This window comes from Silene latifolia, chromosome 1 (assembly GCF_048544455.1).
Source record: "Silene latifolia isolate original U9 population chromosome 1, ASM4854445v1, whole genome shotgun sequence".
Classification (NCBI taxonomy): domain Eukaryota; kingdom Viridiplantae; phylum Streptophyta; class Magnoliopsida; order Caryophyllales; family Caryophyllaceae; genus Silene; species Silene latifolia.
The window spans coordinates 200,017,410-200,045,304 of NC_133526.1; the positions used below are offsets into that span (position 1 = coordinate 200,017,410).

The 27,895-nt window shown below is 39.4% G+C and overlaps 1 protein-coding gene and 1 non-coding gene across 2 annotated transcripts in view; one reads left to right on the plus strand and one right to left on the minus strand.

Moving 5' to 3' along the window:
- The window catches only part of LOC141590865 (cation/H(+) antiporter 15-like), a 32,128-nt gene extending 18,931 nt beyond the window's left edge, over positions 1 to 13,197 (plus strand). Inside the window, exons 3-4 of the mRNA XM_074411393.1 lie at positions 10,845 to 11,849; positions 11,946 to 13,197. Coding sequence (XP_074267494.1) covers positions 10,845 to 11,849; positions 11,946 to 13,142 — 2,202 coding nt within the window. The 3' untranslated portion in view covers positions 13,143 to 13,197. The remainder of the gene's footprint in view (positions 1 to 10,844; positions 11,850 to 11,945) is intronic.
- Positions 13,198 to 26,306: 13,109 nt separating this feature from the next.
- On the minus strand, positions 26,307 to 26,413 carry LOC141619752 (small nucleolar RNA R71). Its single transcript, XR_012531798.1, has one exon. It is a non-coding gene; the product is annotated as a small nucleolar RNA R71 (small nucleolar RNA).
- Between the last annotated feature and the right edge of the window lie 1,482 nt (positions 26,414 to 27,895).

The following is a 27,895-nucleotide window of genomic DNA, read 5'->3' on the forward strand; positions in this document are numbered from 1 at the left end:
TCAGCAGATTCGTGAGTGAGCAATGAAACCGGCGACCTTCGGCGATGAATGGCCTCCCGAGAGGAGACCTAAAAAATGAGCTCATCAAGTGTGGCGGCCTGAACCTAGACTCCGCAAGGAAGATGGCCGATCAGGCCATAAAGATGGAGGACTACCACAAAACCTGGGTAGGCCCGGCGAGGTGGGCACTCGTAGAGAGAAAGAGCGCCGGGAGGATAACCGGACGAAGGACGTCGTGACAATAATAGGTCACGGTCTGACAGGTCCACCAGAAAGCAAAACTCGGCGGGCGCCGGGGGGAATTCAGGACCGTACTACCAGAAACGGTTCAATGGCCACACCCCCTTGGTCGTATCTGCCGCCGAGGTCTTCGCCCTGAGCAAGCACGAGGGAGGAAGTGGGAAAGGCCCCCAAGCCGAGGGGGACGGTGACACGAGCCGATCTTGTGAGTACCACGGCCACACCGGTCACCTTATCGATGATCCGCATCGAAGAATGCCATTGAAGAGCCGATCGGAAGGGGAGCCTCGGCAAGTATGTTGCCAAAGGCCAAAAGACTGAGGCCGACGGTTCAAATAAGAAATCCGTCTTTGAACGGATAGGAGTGATCCATGTTGTCATCGGGGGCAACGAGAACGGCGAATCCGCTCATGGGCACAAACGGCACACGAACGAGCCGTATCGGGCCATCAACTTTGTGCCCAAAAAAGCGGTCCCCGCTTCCAAAGATCCCCGACATGACTATTGGGAAGAAGGACTACGAGGGAGTCATCGCCCCTCACAACGACCCACTTGTAGTCCACTTGGACATATCCAACCACCTGGTCAAGAGGTGCCCGATTGACACAGGCGCCTACACGAACATCATGTTCATGGAGTGCTTTCTCAACCTCGGTCTGAAGGTTGAAGACTTGAGCCCCCGCACCAATCCGTTGTACGCTTTTTCCGGGGCGGCCTGGTACCCCGGGGTTGATCTGGGATTGCCGGTGATGTTCGGCGAGGGAGATGCGGCTAAGAATATCCTAGCTGAGTTCGTGGTCATCGACGGCTCGTCCGCCTACAACGTTCTCATAGGCCGAGTCACTCTGAGCGAGGCCGACGCAGTGATGTCCATCCGGGCCCTGACACTGATGTATGTCTCGGACCGGGGGGAAGCGCATAAGCTCGTCTCCAAGGACGAGAAGGACGAGGTGGTCAACACCCAGATATCCGCCAGAGGGTGCAACATGCAATCCCTCAAAGTGGAAAGAAGTCAGAGAAGGGGAAGAGCCCATCCTTGCAGCAGGAGGACGACCCGATGAATACCAACGTCGGCATGGTTGAAGGAACCCCGACCGACCAAGAAGAACCGCATCTCGGCGTATGGGAAATAACTACTGACGGGTCCCCTACGGCGAACAGCTCAGGAGCCGGCATCCTTATCACCAGCCCAAACGGGGACGTGTTTGAGCACGCCTTGAAATTTACCTTCTCGATCTCAAACAACGAATCCGAATACGAGGCGGTGATAAATGGAGTCGAGTTAGCTAGGGCTGCCGGGGCGGAGCACGTCGTGGCGAAAACATGCTCACTATTGGTGGCCAACCAAATCAGGGGAGAGTATGAGGCTCGAGACAACGGGATGGTAAGATACCTGGAAAGGGTAAAAGCCGACACCGCCAAATTGAAGTCCTTCCAGATACAGTACATTCCCAGGTCCGACGCTCTCTCAAGACACACCGGCTGACAGACATGGAGGGTGCGCCTTTGATGAGCCATTAGGACACTGACAATCTCGGGAAAAATTTTGGACCGCGGCGGAGGTGCCCAAGACAACTGTGGGCACCCCGACGCATGTTTATATCTAATGAAGAATCGTCCAAGTTTGCCATCTCAGTGTTCATTTCCCCCCATAGTCACTATCAAGAAGTAGGCGCCACGGCAGTCACCCCAAGAAGTAGACGCTACGGCAGTCACCCCAAGAGGTAGACGCCGCAGCAGTCACTCCAAGAGGTAGACGCCATGGCAGTCACCATCAAGAAGTAGGCGCCACGGCAGTCACCCCAAGAAGTAGACGCTACGGCGATCACCCCAAGAGGTAGACGCGCAGCTAGAAATCACTCCAAGAGGTAGACGCCACGGCGAGCCACCATCAAGAAATAGGCGCTACGGCGATCACCCCAAGAAGTAGACGCTACGGCGATCACCCCAAGAGGTAGACGCCGCAGTTAGTCACTCCAAGAGGTAGACGCCACTAGTTAGCCATCTTGTAAGGAAACAGGCGTCGCGGCAGTCACTACCAGCGCTGTTTACACTCACGAAAGCGATCAGCATGCCTTAGAAACGTTAAACACAGTTGAGATACGCACTCTAGACTGCCTCGGCCAGGCCGAGGCGGAAACAAAAGAAGCGCTCAATTAATAACGTAAGAAGACAACTCAGACGAAGACAAGAAAAGACATCGGCCAAGCCAGAGGCAAAATAAGCAAACTCTTATTAAAAATGATAACAGGTTACAAATGAGGAGAATACAGACGACGACCGTCCCCATGGGGATAAGCTAAAACACAGCCTACCAAAGTTGTACAAAATATAAGGAAAAGAAAAGCAAAAGGTTACAGACATATCATTTAAGCGCCAAAAGATGGCAGGGAGGAAAGGCTTAATAATTGGCTCCCGACATTTGCAGCTATCCGAGACGCGGGTGAGCTCGGTGACGACCGCCCGTCTCCCTATGCTCTGTTGTCGCTTACCATCGCAGCGTTAAAGCATCATCTTCGATGGGCGACCCGAAGCTGTCTTGGCGGCCTCGGCTTCAAGCGACCTCGGCCTCGGCTTTCTTGGCGGCCTCGGCCTCGGCGGCCTCACCGCCTTCATCCTCTCGGCTTCCTCCTTGGCCGCCCTAGTCTTCTCAGCAAGAGCTGCCTTCTCCGCGGCCACCTCCTCCTCCCTTTTCACCCTTACCTCCTCCTTGGCTTTCTCCTCCGTGGCTTTCTCTTTAGCTGCGAGCTTGTCATCAAACAACTCGTCAAATTTGTCCCACGGAAAGGAACCATCAAGGGGGAAGAGCTCCCCAATCACTTCCCTGGCAGCTTCTTCGGCCAGGTCCCGGTATTGGGCGCACATGTTAGGGAGGATAACGGTTTGGAGCGTCTCAATGTCCTCCTCCCTTTGGGAGATGATAGCATCCTTGTTCCGAACCACCTTCCCCTGGGCCTGGAACAGGCCCCTAAATTCGTCCCTCTGCGTACGGTAAAGGTCGGCGTGCTTCTGAACAAGGTCACGCCCCTCCAGCAGCTTAGCAACTTCAGCCGCCGCGGCCTCGGTCTTGGCTCTCTCAGCAAGGACCTCCTTTTCAGCATCCTCTCTGAGTTTTCTCTCAGCACGGACCGCCTCTTCAGCCTCAGCCTTGGCCCTTTCGGCTTCTTTGTTCGCCGCGTCGAGTTCAAGCCTTAGCCGCTCGAGCTGTGGGGCAGCTTCAGCCATGGTCTTCTCTTGCTCCACAATAAGAGCATCGGCCGTATCAGCCCACTTCGCCAGTAACCTGATCAAACTTAGGCCCTCCGAATTAATCTGGAGGGGGGTAGGCTTCGGGAAGGAGGTGACAACGGTGGCATCTTGACCACTTGCTTGCGCAGTTTTCCCCTCGGCACGCCGTTCAATAGTGTGACCGGTAGACGGCAGCGGTTGATCTACAAAAATTCAATCAAATCATCCATATCAACATTCATGGACAAACCAGAGAGCCTGTCATCAGGAACGCCCAATGAACCGGCTAAGTCTGAGCCATAGGATAGATCAGTACCAGGCTTGGGCTTCTTGGTCGGAGGGCCCATTTCCTTGCCGCCCTCGGTAGCAGCAGCACCAGCAGGGGTAGACTTTTTCCTCTTAAGGACAAGGGGAGACCCCTCGGCATCGGAGTCCCCCCCATTGGTGATATCAACGATCACCACCGTCTCTCTCGGATGAAGGGATGGGAGGTGGAATCGATGTCGACGCCGTCGCCGCCGAAGACTTTGTTTTCCGCGTTCGGCGCGGCATGTTACTAGCAACCTTTGCCTGGGCCGCCTCCACATTCAGGCTTTTCAGCTGCTGATCCATGAGATCATTCGGTGACGTCCTGCGATCACGGGCCAGAGCCTTAGGGTGCAAGTCAGCAACAGTCTTATCCTTGTGCAGCCCCATTCTCCGGAGGATATCCTTAGACAGGTCCGGTCCAAAGTGGTCTGCAAAGGAAACACAGCAAGAGTTAAGTATAAGAACTAAATCAAAATTCAAAGAAACAGAAACATTGAGAGCAGAGATGGCCTCACACCGACCCCACTCACCCTGTGCTAGGGCCGGTATGAGGCCGACATGGCAGAGCAGCTCATCCTGGAGAATGATCTGCGTTGGAGGAATCCATCTCTTCGGCACCCCACTCTTGTCCGCCTCAAAAAGCCTCATCGCCAGCCTCTCATCCGCATTAAGAGGGACCTTGCTGGCGTCCATCTTAAGCTTATTCCGGGTGACCCATTTGTCACGCTCCGCCTTAGTCTCGCACCGCAAATTAACTTGGTGCTGAAAGGACCGGGGCAGCGGATAGTCATCCGGCACCTCAACGAACACCCACCGATCTTTCCAGTCTTTGCAGGAAGTAAGCTTATCAACGGAGACGTAACCCGGCTCCATTTGCACGCTGTACCATCCAACGCGACCAGGAAATGACGGCCGAAGGTGGTGAAGCCGACGGAATAAATTAACCGTTGGGACCTCCCCCTTGAAGAGACAGAGCCAGACAAAGCCGACTATGGTCCTAATAGCCAAGGGGTGCAGTTAGGCCACGACGATGTTCATGGCTCTAATGATGGCCATAACGTAGTCGTTCAGTGGAAACCGGAGCCCGTACTCCAGATGCCGGATGTATACGCCGGTGCAACCCGGGGGAGGGCAACAGACGGCCTGACCCTCCTCAGGGATAACAATTTTGTATCCCCTGCCAAAGTAGAAATGGCCCTCGAAAAGTGTCTCGCCGGAACAGCTGGCGAACTTATGGGTCCAGGCACGGTCAGGGCAGGCCTTACAGACGTCGCCGTGATCCATGATATACTGCCTCCCCTCATTAGGACGAGTCCTTCCAACATCCTCGCCGACATCATCAAAGTCCTCATCAGTTTCGGCGTCATCCTCCCAATCCTCCAAAGCTTTTGGGTCAACTTCGGGAGAAGGAGACCTAGGACCCCCGGACCTTAGCGGGACGGCAGCCAGTGCCTCCTCTTCGTCAAGACGCGACGGGGAACCCCCCGGCGCACGGCTACTAGGACCGGCATCAGCAGAAGACATGATTCACAACGAAAAAATGAAAAAATTAAAAATTTGTTTGTTTACCTTGAAGAAAAGTGCTACGCCGGAGTAACAATTCTGAAAGCTAGAGAGAAGTTTCGTCAAAGAGGGCTAGAGAGAAGAAAATTTTAGAGAAAATGAAATTGGTGGCCAATTTCAGGGACTAACTGCCCTATTTATAGGGGAAAGCCCATGAAGAAGGACCAATCAGGGCACAGCCCATGAAACGTCAGCCAATCAGCGAACAGACACGTGTCAGACATGCAACCACGGAATGTCAATCGTTGCAACAGTTGAACGTCAGTCAATGCAACAGTGACCAAGCGTCTTCAACACGCCCCTTCAAATCTCTCTGCCTATTCATCTTGCTCAACAAATTCCTAAGTATCTGTTCTCCGCCGACCACATGATCAACCAAGCTTGTCAGCACCGGCAGGGGGCAATCAAAAGCACACGGCGCTCACAACCTCGGTCTCGGCCAGCGCCACTTTCTTTTCCACATCTGATGTCCATTACACATCCATGTGGATGGGGGATATGGTACGGCCTAAGCAGAACCACGCCGAGGTGGAAGAAGCCGGGGCAGATGATTTTTTAGAACTTGCGCAGAATATACGCTCAACATACATCGGAGCCCATACCACGGCATAGACTACGCTGGGGGCAAATTGATGGGGCATATTCTGCACCCTCTGACCAAGTCAACATATTGAGCAAGGTCAAAGATATCCACAGCAAGGTCAACGACTTAGACAGCCTAACCGACGCCGCCTGTCGGCCTGTCTCTTGTGCCTCGGCTAGGACAACTAGCCAGCCGGGGCACATATCCGCGAACTCATATCCAAGACCCCTCGGCGGCGAGTCATCAGGGCCCGCCGGCCTGCCATAGGCCCCTCGGCCGAGGGTAGATCAGTCTTTCCACCTGCTAGCCACTTGGCCACTTGGCCACTACGTGACAAAAGGTGAAAGTCTATAAATACTCCTCTACTCTCATTGAGTAGAGGATCCACAATTCAACCTAAGAATCACTATTCATCTGGTAATATCTCCCTTATCTCTCTGCAATACATACTTCGCCAAGTAACAACAACTTATCACATTTAAGTTTACTGACTTGAGCGTCGGAGTGAGTTCGCTCGGTCCAAAGCCGAGCCCTCAGTTTGTTCATCGTTTCAGGAGACCGAGAGGAGGATTCAACCAAAGACGTCATTCTACAAGCACGGGTGGTAACAAATAACTGCTCTGGAATTACACCCGGAACAGTCATATATAAAAACATGGAGGGAGTATTTATTATTTATTTTTCTCGTATAATCAATAAACGGTAGACGTGTATGTATTTATCATTTATTTTCTTTGAAAGATAAATTTTAATCATATGTGAACAAATGATTAGATGTAAACATTAAAGTTTTATAACATTTTTTTCATTATACCCAAGTTAATTAACCCGTTGCAACGCACGTGCTTTCAATCTAGTAAGTGATATATCACAATAAACTATTGCCATGTCACTATATATTATTGCCATGTCACAATAAATTTGCCATGTCACATTATTTCAAGTAGCTTTTTAATTAGATTTTATAGATTTGCTTCCCGGAATAGCTGGTTCAACATTCAAGTTATTACAGATTTAAAACTATATAATTTCTATAAGTCATACTAACTAGTACACTATAAAAATTGTGAATACACAAATTAAGGTGTCCTCGCGTATTATAGATTTGATTTAATAATTTTTCATTTAAGTGTTTGTTTTTAGTTTTCGGCACTAAGTATAATTTTCTGACTTCGTCTCTGCATTCAATTTTATAGTTTTTAGGCTGGAATGTTGTGATTTTTTTATAGGCCGTTAATAGAAAACTAGTGTAGATCCCGCGCAAATGCGCGGTAAATATAGACCTTTTAATTTTTAATGTATTAGTTATAGATTTTAGATTTATATCTCACGAATTTTTATAAAAAATAACTATAAAAGTAATCAAAATAATTGAATAATTCCATGAATTGTGTTTTTTATGAAAATATTTTAACTACATCAAATTTTTTTTAAAAAAACTTTTTTCGTCACGAAGTTAGTAATAGGAGATACAATTTTTATGTATAGATTATTTTAAATGGAAAATTAGTTTAATAAATGAAAATCTAATTTGTTTCCATATATAAGTTTGAGCACTTTGGAGGGAAAACTTTAGAGAAATTGTATTATCTTAGTATATAGGAGGATTATACTTTTAAAATGTGCATCTCATTAATATTTATCAGTTCACTCCATTGTATTTTGATATGAACCGAAAATATTGAAATGAAAAACTAATAAACAATTATATTTAAGTTGTGAAGTTTTTAGTGAATGTTTTTTTGTCACGAAACTAATAGTAAGCATGTGTCAAGTTATTCTATATAGTAATAATTATTGCATTACTGAAAAATTTAGCAACTTATACTTTATAATTTAATATCAATTTTATTTTATTTTAATGAAAAAATCATAATTATGAATTTATTTAAAAAATTAGAGTTTATTTATACGAATATATTCATTGAAAAGATAATAATGTAATGAAAGAAAATTTTATTTATTACCTTATTTAGCTAGATGCTTTTTGGAGGGAAAACTAAGAGAATTTTTATTCTCTTATAGTAGGGGGATTAGAGTTTAATTATAAGAATATATTTATTGAAAATATATTAATGTAATGAAAGAAAGTTTTACTTATTACCTTATTTAACTATATGCCTTTTGGAGGGAAAACTAAGAGAATTTTTATTCTTTTAGTAGTAAGGGGGATTGAGCATACCTTGTTTAAATAAAATTATTTAGTGTTATGGGGTGTGTATATAGAATTATTTTTTAGGCATGAAAAGAGAAAGCAAACAACAATTAGGAGCGACACTTTTTGGTTATTAAAGTTGTCACTTTGAGATGGCAATTTTAGGTGAGACTCATTTTTCAAACACTATAACTATATATTTATTTAACGCAAAAACTCTTCTGATTTGCTTCTAAAAATGATATATCAGTGGCGGTTTGCATTCCGATCCTACGTGAATAACACACAGTTTTCATTCTTGGCCCAATATCATTAAAAAAATATATTTTAGTTAATTAGTTTTATTTAACTATCTCAAAGGTACATATTCTTTAATTTTAAGCAAACAAATTATATACATAACATACATATTACTAGTATTAAACTAGCGCACTAATCAGCGAAGACATATAGATGCAAAAATTATGTTCTATGAGTCATATATTTTAATTATCAATTTCTTATAAATAATAAATCAATTCAACGAAAAATGACAGCTAACAAATAATTTAAGAAATACGGAGTTATTTTGATATGATACATATATGCTTTATGTACACTTCATTTTACAAGAACATATTTATTTTTTAATTTTTTTTTTAAAAAATATCACCTTATATATTAAAAAGAAACACATGTACAAAGATAATATAAATTACAAAAAAAAACAAGTTTAAAAAGTTGATTAGATCCCTTATTTTTGGTTTGATATGCAAAAATAGGGAAGATTAACGAGTTTAATCTTTATTTGGAAGAAAGACAATGCATGGAAAACTACCATGGTTGTGCTTCTCAATTTCTCTCATCTTGAAACTTTGATCTTAATTGTTCCGTCATCCATCTATCTATAATGCAGTTAAAATTCATCAAATATTAAATTTATGTCAAACATTCAAATTAATGGATAATAATTGTTTGATTCATAGGGGGAATGATCAAAGATGGAATCAAATTTGGTATAAGGTGATGAGACAACAACTTATGGGCATGAAAGATCATCTTAAGAATGGATGTGGTCGATAGTGAAAACAGCCGAACAACAACAATGCAAACAGATATCATAAATAGCCTAGCGGTTTTATAGACATTAGATCTCATGTTTGAGTTATCTTTATATGGTAGTGCCTTTGTGGCTTATTTGACACAAAAAAACCACAATGCAGATGCATCAGAAAGTAGAACATGATCATGACGCCTTTCGTCTCACAAATGGCTTTGTTTGCCATTCTTTGAGTCGGGCAAGCTCGCGTGGCGTCTTCTTTGGTGATGATCCTCTCCATTTTACCATTCCCGCCTTGTTGCTCCAACTCTCCCTTATTACCCTCATCACCCGCTTTACCCACTTTGTTCTGAAACCTTTCGGCCAGCCTACTATTGTTTCTCAAATTCTAGTGAGTATTCTTTCTTTCTCTATTACAAAACCATTTATTTTATTGGAAATTAAAAAAATAAAAGAAAATTCGTTGTATAATATCACCTTTGTGACACCATATTAGTTTGTAGGAGATAAAAGAAAACAAGTAAAATTAAAAGGAAGATTTTTTTTGTATAAAACTCAATGTTGTATAAATTAAGAGAGGAAAATGGACACTTTGTATAATAAAAATTGTTTTAAACTTGTTTTAGGTAAATTTGAAGAAGATTTCGAGAGCATTTTTAGTATTAAAGATCCATATTATGTGCCCAGAACCACAATTTTGCATAAATAAACCGGAATCAAATGGGTAATTGACCAAAACAGGCATACTTTTAATTGAATAAAACGCAAACATATATAAAAGTTAGCTATTTCATTCCACAATTGATTTGACATAAAAAAAAAATTAAAAAAATTCACATAAAAGCTTTCTCACCATATAATAGTATAGTTGATTTATATTTCTAAACACAAATCACATGACCTATTTGTCTATTATAAATTTACTAGTAAGGTGAATTTTCTTGCTTTAGGTTAGTGATTAGAGTGGTTCGGTCGTAACATTGGTAGTCAAAGTAAGTGTAAGTGATTTGGACAAGGACGAAAATGAGGTTAGGTACTTATCAACTAGGATATTAATAATAAACTGATATTATCGCCTGCTATATGCACAATTATTAGCATACCTGGAAACCTCTATTATTGATGATATTGGTTTAATTAAAAACCCAACAATTTGCATTGGAATTCCAACAGTTTTTTTGTTGTTTAACACATTCATTTCCGGGTTTAACAAAGGAAAAATAAGGTGCGGATGTTGATTGAAGTTCAGATTTTTACTAGGATTAGCTTTGCTATTGCAAAGGAGTGGGGGCCCAGATAGTATCCTTGCTGCCTACTAATCCCGTGTTAATTGTGTTTTTAATAATAATAACAACAACAACAACAAAAACAACAACAATAATGGTTATCGATGAAAGTTAAAACGTGAAGTCAATAATATGAGAAACATATATGTTTTATTTGGATGATATAAACATTCAAACAATCCTTTTTTTTTTTTTTCAAATCACGAATTTAAGTGAGGTTTGAGATCTAAGTATACATTTTTTACAAAATGTTTGACGAGATCTTATTGTCGAGCAAAGTCACATGTAAGAGTTTCTTTAGTAACAAACTATGAATATATTCATGAATGCAAACCGGACTTAGCCTGAATAAATTTACGTAATACGTACTAGATTATGATTAAGTACGTTGGAAGATATACAAATGATGTATAGCTTTTGATTGTAGATTGTTACCTGCAGGGAGGGGTGGTTCTCGGACCTTCACTACTTGGACGCAATAAAGAGTTTTCAGCAGGACTGTTCCCTACAAAAAGCAAAATTATATTGGATAATTTATCCGTGTTTAGTCTTATGTTATTCTTATTTCTTCTAGGAGTAAAAATGGACCTAGCTTTAGCTTTGAGGTCGGGCAAGAAGCCAGTAGCTATCGGAGTGTTGAGTTTTCTTATTCCATATGGACTAGCTAGTTTGGTTGCGTTCCTTCTAAAGCACTTTGTCACTCTCGACCCTGACATCTTAAGGATACTTCCTTTTGTAGTCGAGGTCCAGTCAATGTCGGCCTTTCCAGTCATTGCGTGTTTTCTCACTGATCTGAAGATTCTAAACTCCGAGATCGGCCGCTTAGCTTCTTCTTCTTCATTGGTCGCTGATGTGTTTCAATGGTCACTTGTAAGTATTAGGTTTGCATGTAACATAGTGAAAGCCAAAAGTGTTTCCTCTTTCTTGGGGTCTTTCACATCAGTTGCCTTTTTCATTGTATTTGCCCTGTATGGGATTCGTCCAGCTGTATTATGGGCCATTAGACAAACACCTGACGGGGAACCTATGAAAGAAGTGTACATATTTGGGGTTTTCATTGCTCTTTTTGGATGTGGTTTCATAGGGGAAGCCATCGGAGTGAGCGCAGTCATTGCTTGCTTCATTGTAGGATTAGTCATACCCGATGGACCTCCTTTAGGAGCTGCTTTATCCGAAAAGCTTGATTCTTTTGTCTCTGTGCTTCTGATGCCAATCTTTTTTGCCATATGTGGACTACAAATGGATGTATTTGCTATCCAGACCGCTAAGAACATTGGCGTGATTCAGTTGGTGGTTTGTGTGGCCTTTTTAGGCAAGGTTGTAGGCACCATCGCGCCCCCTCTTTTTTATAGAATGCCCTTCCGAGATGCCCTGTCTCTCGCTCTCATCATGAATGCTAAGGGTATAATTGAGCTAACAATCTTAATTCAAAAGATGAAGACGAATGTAAGTTTAATTTAATTTTCCTCCTCATAAAGCCTAAAATAACATTTTCTTATTTTATAGTTACTAAAACAAAAACGTAATTGTGATGATGTGCAGGGTATGAGTGAAGAAGGTTTTGCAATAATGATGATATCAGTGGTGCTGATCACGGGAGCTCTATCGCCAATAGTTAAGGCACTCTATGATCCGTCTAGGAGATATGTGGCTTTTAAGAGAAGAACGATAAGACATCAACGACGTAACGAGGAGCTTCGCATAATGACATGTGTTCATAGTGCTGATAACGTGAGGGGAATCTTGGAATTATTGCATGTCTCAAACCCTACAAAGGATAGTCCTATCAACTTAATAGTCATGCACCTCATAAGACTTATGGGTCGTTCTTCTTCCCTGTTAGTTGCCCATCAACCTCGAGAAAAGCCATCTTATTATCCTACAGAATCTGAGAGAATATTTAATTCCTTCAACAAGTTTGAACAACATTACAACGACAACAACAACAACCACTTGGTCATGGTGTATTGTTTCAAAGCCATCTCGCCAAACACATCAATGCACAATGACGTTTGCTCCATTGCCTTGGAAAAAAGGACTTCACTAATTATAATCCCTTTCCAGAAGCAATGCAGTGAAAAGGGAAAACTTGAACCCTCTTTTGTGTATAGAAATCTTAACAGAAATGTTTTTGATAAAGCTCCTTGTTCTGTAGCCGTATTAGTGGACCATGGAGGTCTGCGTAATATTAAGAAAGTGCGACCACTTGTAGTAGAGCCCATGATATACCGAGTGGTAGTACTTTTTTTTGGAGGTCATGATGACCGAGAAACACTAGCTTACGCCATGAGAATGTCGGAAAATACCAGAGTAAGACTAATGTTATTGAGATGTATAGGGTCTTGTTCAGAAGATATAGTAGGAAAAGGCGAGCAAAGCAGGCTACTTGATGACGATATTCTAAGTGAATTCAGGTTGAATACCATGCACAAGGAGGACAGGATCTTGTACGAAGAAGTAGGGTTAACTGGTACGATGAGTTGGGCGGCTATGATAAGATGCATTGAGAACTCAAACCATGACTTGATCATGGTTGGAAGACGTCATAGGAATTCACGATACATGATAGAACTAGCACAATGGGGAGATTGTCCGGGAGAGTTAGGCCCATTGGGGGAAATGCTTGCTTTAAATCCTAATATTGGAGCATCCATTTTAGTGGTGCAACAACAGTCCAGAGTTTGGGGTTTACATGATCTAGATGATTATCCTCAAATAACTACTCGTATTGATTTGTAGCCATGGACATCAGTGAAACCTGGAAAGCTATCGAAAGTTTTTAATTTATTCGAAATTTTCAATGTCTGAGATGACCTTATAACTAACACCTCTTAGTTTTGCCACTAACTGTAGACAACATCTTAATATCATCAACATAAATCATATAAGTTAACAAAGCTCATACAAAAATTAAACCCAAAATAAAACATGTTTAAACACCTAAAATAGGAAAATATGTAACAGGTGACACAACTCAAATAAAATTAAAACTAACTTACTATGTTTTCACTTACCGATTTCATATAACAATTATTTAAATTTCTATCTATTAATCATTTTTTTTAAATCTACAAATTTTCGAATGATAATTATTTTAAAAATTGAAATTTACTGTAATACCTCGTATTTCAAGTCAAGGCCAACATGGTCAATGGCGAAGGCAACGTTAAAAATGCATTTTTTTTTTTAATATTTAAAATGGGATTATTTGAAAAAAAAAATGGAAGTGTTAGGCGTGGGAAAGGGGGAGTCAAAGGAAGGGAAGGAAGGGAGCTGTTGACTAGGGAAGACTTATCCTACACTAGATATTTCATTAAGATAATAATATAATAAAAGGTGAGGCTTTCCTAGAAACTTCCAACAAATCATCCAACTCTATATACACGCCCACCACCCTCACCCTTCACATATTGGCTAATTACTTCATAAAAATTACATAAAATCTGAGAGAGAAAAGAGAAGGAAACTAGAGAAAGGGAGATCATCCATCTTTTTTATGTTAAAACTAATTGGTAAGATCTTATAATCTCATCTTTAAATTAATTGTTTAAGCTTTAAATATTAAACAACATTTATCATCACCTATGACCACCACACCTGTTAACTGATCACCTAGACAACGCTGACCGACCACCGTGACATGGGGCTGACCGGCCCTGACCAACATGGGGCCACCGTGATTTGAAACCACATAGTTTTAACATGAAAAAGATGGATGATCTCCATACGATATTGTTTCTCTATCCTTGTTTCGAGTTGTTTCACATTTTAATTCATATAATATGATTAATTATTAACTACATATGATATTTAATTGTTTAGGTGAAGGATTTGAAGAAGAGGCCTTCTAGTTGATTATTGCTGTTTTATTGAAGATTTTGCTTAAAAGGTAGGATAACTACTCGATTGATAGACTATCGCACATCTATGCAAAAATAAATACCCTAGACACAAATGAATGTAGTATGTAGGGGTCGAATCCACAGAGAGACGATAGTTGTTAATTAGTTTTTATGGAGTGAATAATAAGGCTTTTGCTTTGGGCTACTCCGCCGAAAGACTCCCTGCTCAAAAGTTACTCTGCTTCTAAGACTTCATGCTTAAGGATAACTCTATCCTAAGACTTTGGTTTGGTTCTACCCGATTGTTACAAGACTCCACTTATCTCAATGTTGTTCACTCAATTGAACGGAGGAGATAAAGTTTCAGTACAAAACACGGGATCCTTGAACACGACTAAATGACTAGGTGCAATACAATAACTCAATAAAAGACTCAAAGATTAATAAACAAACTTGCAAAATAACTCAATGATTTGAAGTGAAAGACGGTTTTGCAAAATTAATTTACTCGATTGAAAGCTTAAGTCTTTTTCAGTTTTAAACTCGTTATTGCACACTTGTAAAAATGAATTAAGCAAGCTATTTATAATGTCCAAGTAGTATACTTTACACATTAAAATATCTTACACTCATAAGCACAAGTGATTAAAATATTGTAAGTAGTTTGCTTGGGCAACATGCACAAGACAACCGAAATCTTATCCAAGCAACCGCGTATTTTTCCTCAAGAAATCGGTGCCTAAGAATGTAAGAAATCAGATTGAGCACACACACAAATATAGGTTGAGTTTTTCATCAAGAAACAAGCATAAATGGTTGTGTTTATGGGAACCATAAACATTTCCATAAATGTAAAAAGCAATCAACCCATTTATAGAAAGTGTCTTATTGTGCAAGCAAACTCCTTAGCAAGGCATTGAAACCTTTATTTTCTTCAAAAGACTTTAAAAACATTTCCAGAAATCATTTGTGATACTTGAAATCATTTTAACAAAGATTCAAATAATTTCGAAATATTTCTTTCAAAGACGAGCCTTAATTAACAGTTGACTGAACTGTTGTTTTTGCACCTAAACGTAAATTCGGGTTAAGGATCTCCTTGCAACACATAACTTTAACACTAATGACAATCTTCATCTTTTGATCTTCATAATGAATATCTTAATAACCTTGAATTGACAATTGGAGCTTCATGCTACATGGTTAAAACTTAAGAGGCGCACGATTAAATAACAATGAGATTAATTTGTCTTAAGGCATCATCAACATTAACTTAATAAAATTGGGTCTCTTCAGCCACACTGAACTACCTTCGGACTTACCATGAACCGCTTTTGTTGCCTCCATTAAGTCTCAACCCACCTCGCCGGGTTGTTGGCGATCTTCTGTTGGACGACCCTGTCTCAACACCGTGATATAATGTCGCTTCTCGTGAACATATTAGCTCTCCCTCGAGCTATATGAGTTCCACGTCTTATAGTGTACATTCACCTTCAAGTCTTGGCCTGAAGAATCTCTGTGTCTAGCCCAAGTCGAACCTTGGGCTCTGATACCACTTGTTGTGCGCAAGCGTGAATACCTCGTGTTGGGCCTCTACTGCGTCGGTAGGGCTGAGCAAAACCGGGTAACCGCACCTGTTTTGCAAATCAGTTCGGTTACCCGGTTTTTAAAAACATGTTTTTGCCGAACCGAATCCGAACCGCATTAATTCGGGTATCCGGTTTTTTAAGATTTCTTAAACCGGAACCGAAAACCGGTTTACCCGACACGGTTTTCAAACCCGGTTTCATAAATAAGATGCTTCACTTATCCCTAATGAAAGCGATTTGTACTGCCAATTAGCAAATGTCAAAAGCTGTAATTCCTGCAATTACTTGAACAACACCATCAGTGACCGAAATAATTGATTACCAAAATGACTAAAACGAAGTAATAGCAGTAAACGAAATCAGGAGCAAGGAAATAATTGATCAATGACCAAATTTCAGTAAAATCGAAAACAAAAAATAATACAAGGATGAAAATAATAATAATATAAATCAATAAGATGTACAAAGTGTTAAATAGACAAACCTTACTTGATCAAAGCTTGAAAATTTGATGGGTAAATGACTAAAAGGATTAGATCTAGAGTTTTGTTTAAGAGTGAAAGAGAGAGGCAGGGAGTAGAGCTCTAGATAGAGAAATAGGGTTTTGAGAAATAGAAAATGACGTTTTGATGTTTGGTTTGGGTCTATGTTAATTTTTTTTTTATTTACTTAATCCGGTTCAAAAACCGGTCCCCGATTTGGACTTTTTGCGAACCGAATCTGCTCCGCTTTTATAGTTAAAAATTCGGTTCCAGAACCCGAACCGAAAAAAACCCGATTTTTCGGGCTCCATTATTCGGATTGCGGTTCGGTTTCGGTTTAAAAATGCGGTTCAGATTTTTTTGCTCAGCCCTATGCGTCGGTGTACATTTTTTTTTTGATAAGGTAAGGAAACTAGGATGGTAATTAACCATCCTATACCATCCTCGTGGATGAAAAGGGTAAAGGAAATTCAAAGAAAATTTCCATTTACCATGAAGAAACCACAAAATAAAAGGGTAGAAAGAAGGAGACTTTCCTCGAAACTTTAGCAAGATCAGGAGAATGAATACCAAAAGAGATGAACACAACAAGACATACAAAAAACAACTCTGACCAAAACAACCAACGAAGGCAGTAAAGGAAACAAAGAGGCGCTAACAAATTTCAAATCTGATTATAAATCCAAAAAAAAATTAGAAAATTCAATACACATCATAATCATACATAATTAATTTAAAGAAATCAAACAATGATATGATCAATTTGTGAAAACTCTAAAAATAGTGCTATTAGATCCTTGATTTACACCTTCCTTAACTAAGATAAATGACTGAAAAAATGCTCTCCTAGGCTCTAATGGAGAGCAAATTAAAGTCGAATCTTTTAAGAAGGAGCAAATCAAGAAAAAGAATGATTTTTATTCAAATAAGAGACTAAGAATCTACCAAATTCATGAAGAAGGTAGAAAAAGACTAAAAATGGTGATTAAAGAGAAGCGTTGAACAAAAGTTTGGACAGAAAACCTTCAAAGTTCAACCCCATTTCTTATTCTGGCTTTTTTTGTTGCTTTTGAGAGGATTCTCTCTCTAAAAATTTTAGAGAGAGGTTTTGCTTTGACGGTTCTCATTGATGTTTACTGCGTCGGTGTACATGGTCCATAATAGTACGATTTTGTCCGCTTTGGGCCAAGCCCTCACGGATTTACTTTTGGACTCCTTCCCAAAAGGCCTCGTACCATTATATTTTGGAACCCTTATAAAGATAATTTTCCATCTTTATTCTACCGATATGGGACATGAGTTGCACCCTAACACCGAGAAATGAAACTACCATCAAATTTCTAAGCGTTAATAGCTGAACACACATATACCCAAATTATCGCAGAGATGCAAACCCAATATTTATTACAATGGCAATCATACAAGTTCATTAGAATATCACTGTAACCAAGCATAAACCATCAATCAAAGAATAATTATTAAATTATGCAAGAACATGAATAGCGGAAGCGGCTGAAAACTTGCAATTTGAATGTCTGAGACATTCGGAACAGGGGGGCAGTCAATTAAGTCCATTGAAGGAATGAAGATTCACCTACCTATTTGATGTTACTCGTGTGATTGTTGTAGAATACGGTTACGACTTACGCATCAACTTTATACTACATTTTTTGTTCTTTTGTAACTGAAGAATATAAACGGTTTGCAATTAAAGAGGAGAAGTAATGCGGTTTTTGAAAATGGATAAATTGGGGAAATTAAGAGGAATGATTTAGGAAAATCAGCGTTTATTACTCTTTAATTTTTGTAAGGGTAAATTTGCGATTAGTGCATATTTTACGTTTCCTTTATGTTTCCTCTCGCTATTTTGGATTTGTTTACAGAGTAATTATGTTAGACATTTAGTTGCTCATTAATGGTGTTGGCGTTTCTCTCTTAGGTGAAGATGAATGAGTATTGTGTTAATATAGTTTTGAAGATGGATAAATTGGAAAAATTAAGAGTATTCAATCTATCTATCTATCTATCTATCTATAATTTATAATCTATAATCTATAATCTATAAAAAATAATAAAACAACAACCTTAAACATTCTCATTTTCCCGCCTACTTACTCAACATCCTTCCATACCCACTTAAAATATCTTTTAAATTAAATAATTACTAAAAGTTGTTCCTATCCTAATTCCTAAATATCCCCAGCTACTTAAAAACCCATTCAATCAAAATCCCTAAATTATAGTCGTAAATATTAACAATGAGACTTGATATTACTGATAATAATATTCTAGATTCTTCATTCTCTCTATATTAACTTTACGGTATCTCAGTATTTACTCATCTTCCCCAAATAAATTACCATACAAATATTACTTTACCCTATTTTTCTTTAAACTCTAATTCTAATATGCCTTCTCATTTTTTTTGGCATTTGTTTTACGGCTTTCAACACGACATTAAAGAAAACTTCTTTAAAATTTAAATCTATTTATAATTTTTAAATGCTTCATATTAGTAAATAGTACTCCGTAATTTTTATGCGATCTAAGATTGTATATTTTTCTTCCTTGAACGTACAGAGATAGTGATGATTGGAGAACATTTGGTTAATTCATAAACTTTTGTTAATTGTTATAGACAAATTCACCAAATTATATACTTTGTATTAACAATTGTTGAGTAGGTTGTTTTCATCTTAGTTGTATTTCTATAGTTATATCATATGGGTCTGCACAAATTCTCATTTGTGACGGTGGACTTGTGACGGGTCAAATAAAATCTATATGGGAGGATAAAAACAAATCATTTGTGATTTCCTATACATTTTACTTTTTGTTTTATTTATCATGTGGGTGATACTTGACCCGTCACAAACTTGTGACAGATTTATCCGTCACAAGTAAGACCTATTAATGTGTCTGATATATTCAATTGCTTTTAGATTTATAGATTGTGTTCCTTGGAAGGGTGAGAGGTTTTGTCTACTAACGAGAATATTAATAAGTCGGCTCGAGAAATAGCTACGAAGTACGTTTTTTTGCTCTAATGATGGTGTATTGATGTTATTATAACGGAAATTTTGTTAATTATGCTGCTAATGTGAAAAGTATATACATTGTTGATGGTGTGTGGCCTTTAAGTTGATTAGGTACGGAGTACTAAATTTCATGATTCATCTTTCTATTTTGTTTTGTTCATAATAATTGTTGCTTATAATAATTAATTCAACGAAGCTATAAGTGTACTACTAACTATTGGATTCATAAATTTGTTCCATACGTTAGTAGTCTGCAATTAATAAAGTCTTTACTAAATAAAATCATTTACCATTATGTGGATTGGGAATTTGGAGGAATATGGAATTGGAGAGGAACAAAATCGTTTGATTAATTAGCTGGATGTGGATTGGAGTCACATAAAGGAACAAAATGGTTTAGTTTAGGGTGGTATGTAAACCAATAATACAAAATTTAGCTTATTTAAAATCTAACTCCTTTTACATCTTTGTAGGCAATTAATTTGTTTTCTCTCATTATTTATTCATTTTCAGAGTATTTGTCATTGATATGTTCATTTTATATATACTTTTACCCCTTATTTTAACTCGGTTTCTATAATTTTTCATACTTTAATTAGTATATTTTTGAGCTAATCTTGTGTTCTAGGTGTATTGTTGTGTTTGTTATGTTTTTGTAGGAATCTAAGCATTTGAAGACTTTTTCCTATCATTTTGTACACCAAGTCCACTTAGCTAAACAAAGACCAAGTGTTGGACTAAGCATGAAATATTAGAGTGGATTTTGCATGAATAAATTGGTGGATCAACATGTTTAATTCAAATGTTGTCAAAAGCAAAGTCAAGCCCAATACAAAAGTCCAACTTGAAAGTGAAGGCATTGGATGCTAAAGAAGCTTTGGATGCTAGGAATGTGAAGCATTAACTGGGTGATTAATCGCATCATTAACCACGAACATTGGATGCCCTTTTCAATTAAGAGGAGAATTAAGGGAATTAACCCGGATTACCACGACCCCGATCGGGGTTGGCGGCCCCGATCGGGGTTGCATGCCCTTTGGATTTTTACGTTTCCTCTTTCTCTCCTATAAATAAGAGAGGTATTCCAAGATTTTAGGCATCTCATTTTTACGTCCAAGTTTACTTACAATAGCTTCAAGCATTATAATATCTCTCATTAGTTTTCTCATTTTAGTTTACAATTTGTTAAGCATTCCATTAGTTAATCTTTCAAAATTTTGTACTTCAAGATATTGTTCAAGCATTTGATATTCAAGCATTTGGTTATTGTTATTTATTCTTCCATATAAGTTCTCTTCCCTTAAGGTATTTCTAATTCTAAGTTTGCAATTTTACATTACTATTTTAGTTACCACATAGTTTATAATCAAATATTTCATTTTACATTAGCATTGTTCCTTTCACATGCTATATCATCTAATTTATATAAATCATATAACCATGTTTAACATTTCTTATAATTTAGTTTGCAATTTACATTTTAGTATGAGTAGCTAAATTTCCTAGTCTAAAGGCTAGGGGAGCCATGCAAAATCAAATATAGAACATGTTTAAATAGGTTGATAATAATATTGTTCAATTGTTTCCATCACATGTTTGTATTGTAACGTTTAATCTTTGGTTATCGGTCGTAATCGTAGATTAAGTTTGTTCATTCGTTCTAAAGTCGAGAGGCACGGAATTGAATTAGACTAAGCATGTATGGTAGGACGACCTAGTCATGGACGAGAGTTTCTCTAGGACCCGGTCTATGGTTGATACTAATACCGTAAGGTGGATATCTCTAAGCCTAAACAATTGACAAAATTATTAGTATCGAATTTATCATGTTCATATGTTTACCTTTGCATGAGTGACCCGAACCCTTTAGACTCCTTTTTTATTATATAATTTACATCATAATTTTTATTAAGTGTTTTTTGTAAATAACCCCCTTATATGTTCCTCTTTTTACAAATAACCCCCTTATATGTCCATTTTTTGTAATAACCACCTTACTTCCCTCCTAATTCAAAAATTAGCATCCAAACTGAATTACGATGCCGATTTTTATAAAACCCGATCTAATTACAACATTCCGACTCTAACTAAACTAAACTACCCAAACTACCCTTAATAATTTACACTCATCCAACCCACACCCTCCTATCTCACTCATTCAATCATTTATCCCCAGTTTATCCCCAATTCAATTGTTCATCCTTCATACTCTAAACTGCTCCCTTCTTGGTCCATCGCCAACAACAAGAATATATGTGGAAGAATTAGCAAGGGTGGACGACTAGAATTATCTACTAGTACGTATTAATTTTATTATTTTTATATTCATAGATGGGAGGATATGTGCGGAAGGAGATCCCATACTACTTTTTAACGTTCTAAGCAATTTAGAAGGATATTATCCTTCAAGAGGAAGATAACTAGCCCTTAGTAGCTAGTTTACCATATCAAGATATTGACTTCGCATCACCATATGACCAACAAACTCATTCGCATAAAACAATTAAATTAGGGATGAAAGATGAATGAGTGAAATAGAAGGGTATGGTTTGGGTGGGTGTAAATTATTAAGGGTAGTTTAGGTAGTTTAGTTTAGTAAAGTCGGAATGTCGTAATTAGATTGGGTTATATAAAAATCGTTATCATAACTCAGTTTGGGGGTGAATTTTTGAAGTAAGTGAGAATTAAGGTGGTTATTACAAAAAAAAAGACATATAAGGGGGTTATTTGTAAAAAGAGGAACATATAAGGAGGTTATTTACAAAAAATACTTTTATTAATCATCAACCAAACAAACCAAACCCAAATCGAAGTCGACTTTGATAAAAATCTACCCATAGCAATTCACGACGTAATTCCCGTTTCCTTGTGTTCGACCCCTAATACTACATTAATTTGTGTCTAGGGAAATTATCTTTGCATAGGTACGCGACAAGGTAACTTGAGTCTTTTAATAGGATCAAGAAGGCTTTGATTTCCGCACCTATCATCCAATCACCGGATTGGAACTTGCCATTCGAGGTCATGTGTGATGCAAGTGACTATGCGGTAGGTGCCGTGCTAGGACAAAAAAAGGACAAGGTTCTCCATGCTATCTACTACGCTAGCAAAACCTTGGATGCGGCCCAAATCAATTATGCCACCACGGAGAAAGAGCTACTTGCCATTGTCTATGCCTTAGACAAATTTCGCTCTTACTTGATCGGTTCCAAAGTCATTGTTCATACCGATCATGCCGCATTGAAGCATCTTCTAGCCAAACAAGAAGCTAAGCCGAGGTTGGTAAGATAGATCTTGCTCTTGCAAGAATTTGATCTTGAGATTAAAGACAAGAAGGGGGCCAAAAATGTTGTTGCCGATCACTTATCCCGTTTGAAGTTCAATGATGGAGGTATTGAGTTACCTATCGATGATTCCTTTGCCGACGATGTTCTAATGATGTTGTAAGCCAATACTCCTTGGTATGCCGACATAGCCAACTACCTAGTTGGGAGAGAGTTGCCACCCAACCTTTCATATCAACAAAGGAAGAAGTTCTTACATGATGCCAAGTTCTTCCTATGGGATGATCCACATTTGTTCAAACATTGCTCCGATGGGCTATTCCGGAGATGTATCCCACATTGGGATGTGAAGGGGGTGCTCGAAGGATGCCATTCTTCTCCTTATGGTGGTCATCGTGGACCATCCAAGACCGTTGCAAAGGTGTTGCAATCCGGCTTCTATTGGCCAACCATGTTCCAAGATGCTAAAAATTTCGTGATGGCTTGTGATGCTTGCCAAAGGACGGGCTCCATATCAAGAAGGCACGAGATGCCTCTAAATGGTATCTTGGAAGTAGAAGTGTTCGATGTTTGGGTCATAGATTATCAAGGCCCGTTTCCTTCCTCAAAAGGGAATCGGTATATTTTGGTTGCCGTTAATTATGTCTCTAAATGGGTAGAGGCAATTGCTACTCCTACCAATGATGCTCGCACCGTGATTAACTTGTTCAAGAAGATCATATTCCCAAGGTTCGGTGTTCCAAGAGCAATCATTAGTGATCGTGGTACTCATTTCGGTGAGAAACAACTTGATGCTTTGTTGGAAAAATACGGAGTCTATCATAGAAGAGGCTTGGCTTATCATCCACAAACTAGTGGCCAAGTGGAGGTTTCCAACCGTGAGATCAAGTCCATACTTGAAAAAGTTGTTGCCAAATCACGAAAGGATTGGAGTATGAAGCTCGATGACACCTTATGGGCCTACCGTACCGCGTTTAAGACACCTATTGGTACCTCCCCATATAGGTTGGTCTATGGAAAGGCGTGCCATCTTCCCGTTGAGATGGAACAAAAGGCTTTTTGGGCAATTAAGGAGCTTAACATGTACCCGAAATTGAGTGGAGAGAAGCGGTTGTTGCAACTCAATGAACTCGATGAATTCCGCTTGCAAGCTTATGAGAACTCCCGTCTTTACAAGGAGAAAACAAAAAGATGCCATGACAAGAAGATCTTGAACAAAGAATTTCAAATTGGTGATAAGGTCTTGCTTTTCAATTCCCGATACAAGCTATTTCCGGGAAAGTTACGATCACGGTGGACCGGTCCATATACCGTCACAAATGTCAACAAGTTCGTTTTCGTTGAAGTAATGACCACCAAGGGCGAAAAATTCAAAGCAAACGGTCATCGTTTGAAGCTCTACCATGAGAATGTGACCGTTGGTGTGATAGAGGAATTGACGTTCAACCTCTACCAAAGAAAGCTTAAACCGACTCGAGCTTTTTCGTCGTGCGGGACGTTAAACCAGCGCTTCTTGGGAGGCAACCCAAGCTTTTTATTGCTTTTATTTATTTTTGTTTTTAATTTTCTGCAATTTATGGTTTTTCGTAGATTAGTAATAAAATACTCGACTTGACGATGTTTCTTTTTGTGATTTTTAGGTGAAAATGAAGAAAGGAGAATTTGGAGTGCATTTGACACGCAACCCCATGCAAGAACCCCGTTCGGGGATGTGGTTTTCGAAAAAAAAGAAAAGAATTAACTTCCATGGGAAAGTAGGCCAAACACGGGATTTGTAGTCAACCCCGATCGGGGTTGGTGGCCCCGATCGGGGTCGTGGTTCTGTGATTTTTGTGCTGCTATTTGACGGGTAAAAAAAAAAGAACTCTTCTATCCTTCATACTCATACCCGACGGTACACTCCTCTTCCCTATCTCCATTATTTTCTTCACTTTTTTTATCTAAAATCACAAGAAACTTCAAGTTCTTCATCAATTTTGCAAGATTCAATCACCCATTAACATTAAATTTGTAAGTTTTCTTCTCTTTTCTCTTTAAATTCATCTATTTCAATCAATTAATTGAATTATGCAAACCCTAAATCAATTTGGGGGAATTTGATTTTGTGCTTTTTAGTGATAGAAATTGGTTGTAGTATGCTTATTACATGTTTGTAGTGTGAATTAGTGATTCATACTATTATGCCTATTTGGATGAATTTTGATTTGCCTTAAGATGAATTTTGTCTTAAAATTTCAGAAAAATGGCACCAAGAGAAGCTCCTTCACAAGGTGCTTCTAAGAGAAGGAGAGGTGAGGCGGAGCTTTCAAATGCAGCGGCGGATGTCCAAATGGAATAAGTCCCACAATGGCATGACCCGGAATATCCGAATGTAATCTTCAATTCACAAACTCAATACAACAATGGGGTTATGTTGAAGAGCAAAGGTATGGAACCAACAAAATTCATTAACCAAGCATCTTTAAACAATATTGGAATTGAGAAAAATGTAAAGACTTTGTTTAAGAATCTTGGTATAAAGCATTGTTATACCATGAATTATAAGACCTTCCCCGAACTCACCCTTGAGTTCTTGAGCTCTTTCGAGTTTCATAGGTCTAGGAAACCCGGTCTATAGTTGACACTAATATCGTAAGGTGGGTATCTCTAAGCCTAAACAATTAACGTTTTATCAACTCCTATGTTTAATTTAAGCATTTACATAATTTGCATGTGTGACCCGACTTCCCTAGACTCCTTTTATCATTTAGTTTATTATTTTCTAATCATCAAATCAATCAACAAACCAATTCAAATGATAACCGACCTCAAGGTAAAATTCACTCCATAACAACTAATTAACAACTCCCGTCTCTCTGTGGTTCGACCCCTACGTACTAAATTTATTTGTTTTGCTAGGGTATAAATATTATCTTTGCATAGGTGTGCGATAGCCTATCAAATTTTGGCGTCGTTGCCGGGGAAACGGTTTTATTGCATTTTAAATTGTCGATTTTTATCTTGTTTTTCTTTGTCTTGGGGAACACTTGTTCCTTGAAACCGTTACTTATCACTTCTCTAGAAATTGTTGTCTTATGCCCAGGTCCTCACGCAAGGGAGAATTGCTTTCACCGGATTCCGATCCCGAGAGAACCTTTAGGAGGAGACGACGTTTTTGGAAAGAAGTGAAAGAGGCCTCTTCTCCCGTACAAGCCGAATGTGCTAGAAAGTCTTACTTAGACGATCTAGAAGCCCTTGAAGAGGAGGAGGTTTCAAGTTCATCATCTCCACCACCATCACCATCTACTACCAAAAGGATGGTGAAACTTTCTGATCACTCAAAGCCCACCGCGACCATGCTTCCGGCTGGTATCACAACCACTCAAATCACCGCACCGGACTTCGAGATCAAGCCGGCTTTCATTAGCCTTGTGGAGAGGAAGCAATTTGGGGGAAGTCCTTTGGAGGATCCCAATTTGCATGTGAAAAACTTTTGTGACTATTGCTCCATAATCCGTCAAACGGGCGTCACTCAAGCCCAAATAAGGGAAATACTTTTCCCTTTCTCTTTGAAGGACAAGGCCAAGCTTTGGATCAATAGCCTTGACCACACCGCCATGGGAATCACCAATTGGGAAACTTTGGCTCTAGCCTTCTATCAAAAGTTTTTTCCACCGGAGAAAACTCAAACTTTGAGGAGCCAAATTACCGAATTCCGTCAACAAGCTCTTGAGAGCTTATATGAGGTTTGGGAGAGGTACAAAGAGCTTCAAAGACAATGCCCACATCATGGGCTAGATGATTGGTTTCTAGCAATAACATTCTACAATGGATGTTGTGCCGAGTCCCGAAGGATTCTTGATTCCGCCAACAATGTGCGGTTTGATCAAATTGACACCGACCTTGCTCATGCCACGATCGAATCTATGGCGGTCCATGATGCCCAATATGTCAATTCCCGAGTTGTGCCATCCAAAGGTAAAGAAGAATCCTCTAACAACTCCGTTTTTCTAGCTCAAATTGCCCTGCTCCAACAACAATTGACGGAAAGGGATGCTAGAGATTCCGTTTAACAAGTCAATGCTATGTCTTCAACAAGCCAAATCGTTGTGTGTGATGGTTGCGGCGGTGCGGGTCATTATGCCGCTCATTGTCAAGCTCCTATTGAAGAGGTAAATGCCTTTCTAGCTTTAAGACAAAATGCTTATCCACCGGGTACATTCTCAAACACATATAACCCAAATTCAAGATTTCACCCGAATATGTCTTATAGAAGCAACAATGTGCTTAATCCTCAACCACAACCCCCACCACAACAAAATGCCTATGTCCCTCAACAACAAAAATATATCCCTCCACCGGGTTATCAAAATCAACAAAGGCCCCCACAAAACAATTTCCAACAAAATCCACCTTCAACACAAAATGCCCAATAAAACAACCAAGAGGGAGGTAAGCTTGAGGGCTTTATAGTCCGTATGCAAAAGGAATTGTTGGCTCAAATCCAAAAGAATGAGCAAGCTCAAAATGCCGCAATCAAAATGTTGGAGCAACAAATGGCTCAATTGGCCTCATCTAGCTCTTCAAGGAAGTCGGGTCAACTACCCCCTAAAGGTGAGCAACCACATGCTACCCTTAATGCTATCTCCTTAAGAAGTGGTACAAAATATGATGGGCCATCCATGCCCAAAGATGGTGAGGAGGTACTTGTTGAGTTAGAGATCTCTCCAAATGAAAAGGAAAATGAAGAAATTCCTAAGAAAGTGGATGATCCACTTATTGTTGAGAAAGTCAAGGAAGTGGAGAATGCTCCTCCAAATAAAGATGTTGAAGCAAAGGTCACGGAAAAAGTCAAAGTGCCATTTCCTCATAGATTGGTAAAGCATCAAAAGAATTCTCAATTCGGTAAATTCATGGAAGTTGTGAAGAATCTACAGGTAACCGTTCTTTTTACCGAATTAATCACTCAAATTCCATCTTACACTAAGTTCATGAAAGACATTTTAACTAAGAAGAGGACTTTTGATGAGGTTGAAACAATAGCTCTCACCGCCGAGGTGAGTGCTCTTTTGCAAAACAAGTCCCCTCCTAAGTTAAAAGATCCCGGTAGCTTTTCTATTCCATGCACAATTGGCACCTACCAAATTGATAAAGCTTTATTCGATTTAGGTGCTAGTGTGAGTGTATACTTTACTCTATTTGTGCTAAGCTTAATATAGGAGTCTTAAAATGCACTAGTGTCACATTGCAAATGGCGGACCGTTCTATAAAACGCCAT